The sequence below is a fragment of the Mercenaria mercenaria genome, chromosome 6 (assembly GCF_021730395.1).
Source record: "Mercenaria mercenaria strain notata chromosome 6, MADL_Memer_1, whole genome shotgun sequence".
NCBI classification, from domain to species: Eukaryota; Metazoa; Mollusca; class Bivalvia; order Venerida; family Veneridae; genus Mercenaria; species Mercenaria mercenaria.
Window position 1 is genome coordinate 69,170,286 of NC_069366.1, and position 8,239 is coordinate 69,178,524.

At 36.1% G+C, this 8,239-nt stretch overlaps 1 protein-coding gene across 1 annotated transcript; it reads left to right on the forward strand.

The window, feature by feature from the left end:
- Positions 1-7,549, forward strand: LOC123550067 (uncharacterized). The gene is made up of 4 exons (XM_045338509.2): positions 1-470; positions 702-863; positions 6,569-6,675; positions 6,871-7,549. Exons 1-4 carry the CDS (start codon positions 185-187, stop codon positions 7,009-7,011), a joined length of 696 nt encoding a protein of 231 aa, XP_045194444.2. The 5' UTR covers positions 1-184; the 3' UTR covers positions 7,012-7,549.
- Positions 7,550-8,239: the final 690 nt, after the last annotated feature.

The following is an 8,239-nucleotide window of genomic DNA, read 5'->3' on the forward strand; positions in this document are numbered from 1 at the left end:
CATGTTTGGTTACTTATTTACATTTATAACGTACAACGTTTAACGTAATTTATCTTCATACCTGTTATAAGCATGGTTAAGATATGCGTTGGGTGCTGTGTACTAAAGCAATATAATTAATAAAGAAATGGAATTAGAAAATTCACATTAATTGATATTTTGCTTTTATAGCTATTTTATCATAATGATAAGTAAAATGACAGATCAGATACAAACAAAGTTTATTGTTGTTGTAATATTTGTTGTTTTATACTTCATCAGTTTTTGGCTTCTAACTATTGGATACTTTACACCATATTGGTTATTGATTGACTTATCATCAGGGGACTTTGATAATGATTGGAATGCTGATCATTTAAGCGATCGTTTGGGAGACTATAACTGCAGCAGCATCGGACTGGTAAAGCCAACATATAACTGTGATGTCTTTGTCCTAGACTGGTTTGAGCAAAGAAATGAACATGGTATAAGTAAGTATTTTTATAAAAATGATACAGTCACGATCTATTATTTCATTTCATACATTTATCAGTCAGTCGATGTCTACTTAATATAAATATTATTATGTCAGGAGTTATGTTTTGGTCGTATTTAATGAAATATTTCTGTCATACATATTGTCTGGTAAAGCAAAATAGTGTTTGTCTATAACTTTAATTATATATTATTTCTAACATTTTTGTATGATGTATTTTTTGCAGCCAGGATATTAGGGAATACCTTTATACTAATGACGACAGCTGTTGTAGTGGTGTATACAAACTCATTGATGCTAATAACAACCGTCGTGTTTGACTTATTTGGTCAATCTCTTTACATGTCTCTGTTGTCAATTTCACTCGGAGTCTTCTATCCTATTGCCGGTAAGTTTGGACGTTTTCATGTTTTTACGCCGTTCACGTTCAGTAATTCAGTCTAATGATGAAAGTTATAACCGCATGAAAAACACGAATTTCAACCTTTTTAAGATTTAAAAAAAATAAAATTATTGCTTTTACACGTAATCTTATTTAAAATGAACGTATATGGGAGTATTTATACTTTGATTCTTTTATACGCGGACTGCCCGCCCACTTGGCTCAGTAGGTAAGAGCGTTGGTCTACGGATCGTGGGGTCGCGAGTTCGATCCTTGGGCGGGGCGCATGTTCTCCGTGACTATTTGATAAACGACATTGTGTCTGAAATCATTAGTCCTCCACCTCTGTTTCATGTGGGGAAGTTGGCAGTTACTTGCGGAGAACAGGTTTGTACTGGTACAGAATCCAAAGGACTGGCTAGGTTAACTGCCCGGCGTTACATGACTGAAAAATACTGTTGAAAAACGGCGTTAAACCCAAAACAAACAAACTAATTTATTCTCCTGACTTGAAGCTATTAAGTGTGAAGCAGTTGATATAGCTTTACATGATAATGCAGTAATGTTCATTTCTCTTAACAAACATATAGCTTTACATGATAATGCAGTAATGTTCATTTCTCTTAACAAACACGGATAAAAGGCTAAAAGAATTTTTTTACTGCACTGCAACAACCCTAAGCTACTGACCGTTCCAAGGCGGTGCCCCACTGTTCCTTTATTTGTTCGTTTTGTCCTAGTGTGTTTGGTTTGTGTGAAAATGCGTGTGTTGGTCGTGTGCACGTCTACGTGCTAGGTTGTTAGAGAGAGAGAGAGAGAGAGAACGGTTGTTTGTAAAAAACGGGTGGTAGGGAGAGACAACGGTTGTTTGTAAAAACGGGTGGCAGGGGCTTAAACCGTAATACTCCTCACTCTACCCTCGCCCGGTATCACAGCCAATTAAATATGATTATTGTTTGTACGTCATGGATTTGATATCAATACCACACAAATAAGTCAGTTTTTGACAAAGTCTTACAGGAAAAGCCACATGAATGCTGCACCCCATTATCTGATGATTTGTACTTATTTGTACTGGTTAGGTTTAACGTCGCACCGACATATTTTAGGTCATATGGCGACTTTCCAGCTTTGATGGTGGAGGAAGACCCCAGGTGCCACTCCGTGCATTATTTCATCACGAGCGGGCACCTGGGTAGAACCGCTGACCTCCCGTAAGCCAGCTGGACGGCTTCCTCACATGAAGAATTCAACGCTCCGAGTGAGGCTCGAACCCACATCGATGAGGGGCAAGTGATTTGAAGTCAGCGACATTAACCACTCGGCCACGGAGGCCCCCGCTGACTGGGTACATATATTGTACTTATAAACAGATTTTTGACAGAAAGAACCAAGTTGAAGGAAGCAGCGTCTCATACAACAACCCGCAGCAGTGCACAAATGGTACCAACACACATGAAATAAACAACAAGAGAGTCATGATGACCGCGGATCGCTCACCTGAGTAATATGAGCTATATGTTTCAAAAGCCAAATTGATGCTAGAATAGTGAGAAAGTAGTTCATTAGGTCACATTTATGGTCACACAAAATCAGTTTTAAGACTGGTGTGCAGAACTATATATATCATCCAAATTTCAAGTTTGTATCTTAAAAACAAGAAAGTAGGTCAAGGTCATATTTAGGTGACTTATCACTTGGGGTCATCAGGTAATTATAATTAAACAGTGTAGGAAATATGATCTGATTATTTTTTAAGTATTTTTCCTATATAACTCATTTAACAAGTGAACCCCGGGGCGGGGCCTCTTTTCACCCCAGGGGCATAATTTGAACAAACTTGTTAGAAATTCACCGGGAAATGCAACATACCAAATATCAAAAGCCTAGCTAGGCCTTGAACTTTCAGACAAGAAGATTTTGCTTATCCTATATGAGTCTTACAAAGCTAGGGACCCCCAGGGCATGGCCTGTTTTCATCCCAGGGGCATAATTTGAAAGATTTTGGTAGAGAACCACTAGGCAATGCAACATACCAAATATCAAAAGCCTAGGCCTTGCAGTTTCAGGCAAGAAGTGTTTAAAGTGTTTTCCTGTATAAGTCTATGTAATATTTGGGACCTTCGCGGCGGGGTCTCTTTTAACCACAGGATTACAATTTGAAAAGTTTTAATAGAAAACCACTAAGCAATGCTACATACCAAATATCAAAGGCCTAGGTCTAGTGTTTTTTAGACAAGAAGATTTTTAAACTTTTTTCCTTTATAAGTATATGTAAAACTTGGGAACCTTGGGTGGGCCTCTTTTCACCCCAGGGGTATAACTTGAACAATTTTCATAGAGAACCATTAGATGATGTCACATGCCAAATATCACTCTTAGCCTTGCTGTTTTGGACAAGAAGATTTTTAAAGTTTTTTCCTATATAAGTCTATGTAAATCATGTGACCCCGGGGCAGGGCCTCTTTTCACCCCAGGGGTACATTTTGAACAATCTTCATAGAGGACCATTAGATGAAGTCATATGCCAAATATCAAGGCACTTGTGGGTTTGGATATAAAACACCTGTAAGAAATGTTATATTCAATTACAATAAAATTGTTTCCGACTTAGATGTTCAAACAAATACCACTTCTTACTGCGAATGTAAAAACTATTTGCTATTCAGATGCCGGTCATGTCATCACTGGTAATTTTGATATTATTAAAGACAAACGTATTCGTAATTTATTCTTTAAAGGACCTAAATATAGAATTTATTCAACTATTGATTTTGATGCTTGTCGTGGTCAGATTGCGGAATCCATCGAAACTTTTTGTTAAATGGTGTCGTCGTGAGAATGCTGATCCCAATGCATTAACGTCTTGGAAACGAAATATTTTTAACATTGTTGATTCTCGTATAAAATTTTATCAAACTAATGAACACCTACTTCCACCAAAACCCAAGTTTACTTTAAGACATTTGAAAAAGGAAATCCAAGAATTTCATTCTAAGTATGTCTTAGTTCCAGCAGACAAGGCGGCCAACAATATTATCATCATTTGACGCCTACATTATATTAATGTTTTACAAAACGAACTAAATAGCACTAAAACTTATAAATTAAGTCCTTCTGTTGAAAATAATTTGGTCACTGATCACATCACTGAAGTTTCTAATTTAAAAGTCCGTATAGACGATCAACAAATTAAACTACCAACCATGTACTGGATTCCTACATTGCATAAACAACCATATAAAGCTCGCTTCATCGCTAATTCAATCTCTTGTACAACTACAAATATTTCAAAACTATTAACATCATGTCTAACTGCTGTGAAAGTCCACGTGGAAAGATACTGCGATAAAGTATACGAAAACTCTAGTAAACGCTTATTTTGGTCGATTAAAAATTCTGGCGAAATCCTGGATAAGTTTAAAATTAATAATTACAAGGTATCTACAGTCAGTACATACGATTTTTCTACTTTGTATACCACTTTACCACATAACTTAATAAATGACAAACTAACTGCCCTAATTCAAAAGACTTTTGCCACAGAGAATGTTACATTTCTCGCTTGCAATTTTGATAAAGTTTTTTTTTACTAGCAATATTATTAAACATTATACAATGTGGACCTGTGACGAAGTTTGTAAAGCCCTTTCCTTTTTATTGAACAACATTTACATCAGGTTTGGGAATGCAGTTTTTAAACAAGTAGTTGGTATTCCCATGGGAACAAATTGTGCACCCCTTGTCGCAGATTTGTTTTTATATTGTTATGAAAGAGACTTTATGTTGAGCCTTTCTCCAGATACGCAGACAGATATTATAACTGCATTTAATAATACATCAATCTATCTGGATTATATTCTTAATATGGATAATCCGTTTTTTGGTCAATTGGTGGGCACTATTTATCCTAGGGAGCTTCGGTTAATTAAAACTAACAATTCGGATACTGATGCTTCATTTATAGATTTACATCTCTCTATTTATGACAATATTATACATACCAAAATTTATGACAAGAGGGATGATTTTAGTATTGTAAATTTTCCCCATTTGGATGGGGATGTACCTCAGGCTACATCTTATGGGGGTATATATTTCTCAATTAATTCGGTTTGTCAGAGCGTGTAGTCATGTCAAGCATTTCAATGAACGTAATCAATATATTACAAGTAAACTTCTTCAGCATGGCTACCGTTATTACAAATTGCGTAAATATTTTGCTAAATTTTACTATCGTAATTCTGATTTAGTTTTAAAATTCAATAGTAATTTAAAGACACTTCTGCGAGAAGGTATTTCTAAACCCGTTTTTTATTGGGATGTGGTTTACAAACTTTGTAAGATCTTGGGTGATGGTAATTTTCCAAATGTATTTGGTAAAAATATAAAACGTTTTATTAAAAGAGGTTACGACCCAATTGTTCTGAGACATACCGCATGTTTAGTGTTCAACCCGTTTACAGCTGGACACTACGCTTCCCTCTTGATTGTGTCTGACGGAAGACGGGGAGGACTCTATGATAAGCAGTTTTTAGATCCTACCAGGACTGAACTGTTCTGATATCTGTCTTCTGGCCTGTTTCGTCGGGCCCTTAAGGGTGTTTCTCTTGTTGCTCTGTCTTCTGAAAAGGCATTGAGTACATACGTTTTTGGTTCTAAAGGTTTGCTTTTTATATATTTATACACGAGCATTTTTGTGTTTTACATGCCATGCCTTTTTGTTTCCATTACGTGTGTAAGAGATTCACCTGGAGGGGATTACTTTTATTTACACTGTCCCGTGTCTTTGGAACATGGTGGGGGTAAGAGTGAGGTTGGGTGCGCACCATAAACCGGTTTAAGCTCCCCAGTGGTGTTTTTGCCACTGACCGTTCCAAGGCGGTGCCCCACTGTGTTCCTTTGTTCGTTTTGTCCTAATGTGTTGGCTTTGAGTGTGTGTGCGCGTGTATGTGTGTGTGTGTTTGTGGTGTACGCGTCTGCGTGCTGTAGGTTTCGTTTTGGGGAGGCTGCGTTTTTGGTACGTGGCATTCCCTGTTTGATATTTGTCTTTGTTTTTTGGACAAGAAGATTTTTAAAGTTTTTCCTGTCGGTTGCTATGAAAACCAGAGTTCTACATGGAATTCATTTTTTTAAATAATTTTGAATGGGAGACTCCCGAGGATCATTCCTGTGAAGTTTGGTGTAATTCTGCACAGTGGTTTTCAAAAATATTTTTTTTTAGAAAACGTTGACGCACGCACGACGGACGACTGACGACGGACATTGAGCGGTCACAAAAACTCACCATAAGCCTTTGGCTCAGGTGAGCTAAAAAGCGGAATGCAGTGGGGCACCGCCTTTGAACGAGCAGTTGTAAAAAAGACATCTAGCAGTTTTAACCTAATATTAAATATCCAACAGGAAAAGCTACATTCTAAGAAGAAAACTCAAAGCAGGGCAAGCATGGACGTGCACACGACCATCCTACACAAAACAAATACAAACAAAGCAAGACATATAGACAACAAGACAAAACAAACAAATAAAGGAATACAGTGGGGCTATATGAATGTCTTTCAAAAAGAGAACTTTCAATTTTACATGATTTATTTCAAACTACTGTGAAATCAAAACAAAAAATTCTCATTCGTTTTAGTCGAATTCATATCCTCTTGCCAAAGACGGCATCATTAACTGAATTCACAGTATGTATAACCTTTCTATTTCAGCTTTACTTACCTTAGTGGGGTCTATATATGTGGAAACATCTTACATGTCAGACACTGGATTTTCAGCCATGTTATGTACTACAGCTGGATCTCTTATGTTAATAGTTGTAAGTTTCACTATCAGTAAGGCGATTAATAAATTATATTCCATATTTGATTTAAGATAAGCAGACACTTATCTAGGTAATGGCATGTTTATCATTTACTTTAAAGTGTTATAAATTGTTCCTGCCTTTATACGTAAACGCCTTTAGACTACTTAATAGCTACTCTTACAGAACTGGTGTTATTTCTATTTTCAGTACACTGGTTTTATTTTGTATGACCAGAAATACATTAAACATGACAGGTTATCAAACGTGAAGGTGCAGAAGTGTAAACATATATCGTCAAACGCAAACAGAAGAAGTCAGACGACGACATCCGCTTTCGTTCGAAAATAAATTTCAAAGTGATGTTAAATTACTTTAACAAAATGTAATCAATGTTCATTGAATCACTACACATGATGTTCGGTGTGTTTTCACGGTTACCTAAGTTGAAATCAGCGATATATATTTCTAGGATGTGGCCAGTTTTCGTGTGTTTTTTAAGTTGACCATCCAGCCCTAAAGCTGAGTTATCTGCATCAAAAAACAGGTGGTTGATAGTATCTGCTGATCTCTTGTAAAGTAATTTGAATTTCCAAAATATTCTAAGTATTTTGTTTCGTAAAACGGTATTATCAGTGTTGTTCAACGAGTGTGTGTCCACGACAGTACATAAACAGACTCAATCAAACTGCGCTTGCAATAGTGATGGACAAATCGGTTATATTTGCCAACCGATTAATCGGAACAATCGGATAAGCCAACCGATTCAATAAATTGGACATTATCGGATAATCGGTTATTCATAACTTATTTTAGTTGCGTATCTGTAAGTTAACCTTTAACTTTGTTTTACACATACACAATGTCATTTGAAGTACTTAAGAAATAATTAAAAGGAATAAAACACTTCAAAACTACTGTATTTAAATCTTATTTGTTTATTTAGACCATTGTCTTGCTTTATGAAACAAAATCCCCCTTGCAAAATTCCACCAAGGCAGACAAAGTCTTTCTTTGATTCAAGTGAATAAAAAACTTTAAAATTAGAAAAAGATTAACATAAATTAAAAATTAACTATCAAATTTTAAACAGGATGAGGAGAATGTTTGGATATAACTGAAATGAAAAATAAAAGATCAACAATTTCCATCTTTGTCAAATTGAGCAGTATTGATTCAGTGATATTCTGTTATAAAATGAAAAATGTACTTGGAATACTGCAAAATATGCAATACCGACATATAAATTCTTAGTTAACTAGTGGCATTATTTCAATCACATAACATTCTAAAACTGAAATTACCTTTGTTTGCGTAAGGCCTGCGACATACTTTACAAACAGATGTACTCATGTCCAACGTTTGTGATGACGGCTTCCTTGGCTTTATTTTATAGCAGTCAAACAGCTTCCAACACCTGGGAGCGGCTTTGGCGCTTGGATGGTCATATATTGTTTCCAGGTCTTCCGAAACAGAAGTAGGGAGGATTTTTGTGTTAAAGTTTTCTTCATCGCATGTGCTGGAAGCCATATTTGTATAAGAGTAGTATCCATCTGTACCGATTCCATGTTTTGCCATG

Bases quoted from the DNA above. Each gene is read 5' to 3' on its own strand.
- LOC123550067 (XM_045338509.2), top strand. From the start codon at position 185: ATGATAAGTAAAATGACAGATCAGATACAAACAAAGTTTATTGTTGTT. The intron at 864-6,568 runs GTAAGTTTGGAC...TTTCTATTTCAG, and splicing joins AGTCTTCTATCCTATTGCCG to CTTTACTTACCTTAGTGGGG. The intron at 6,676-6,870 runs GTAAGTTTCACT...TTCTATTTTCAG, and splicing joins GATCTCTTATGTTAATAGTT to TACACTGGTTTTATTTTGTA.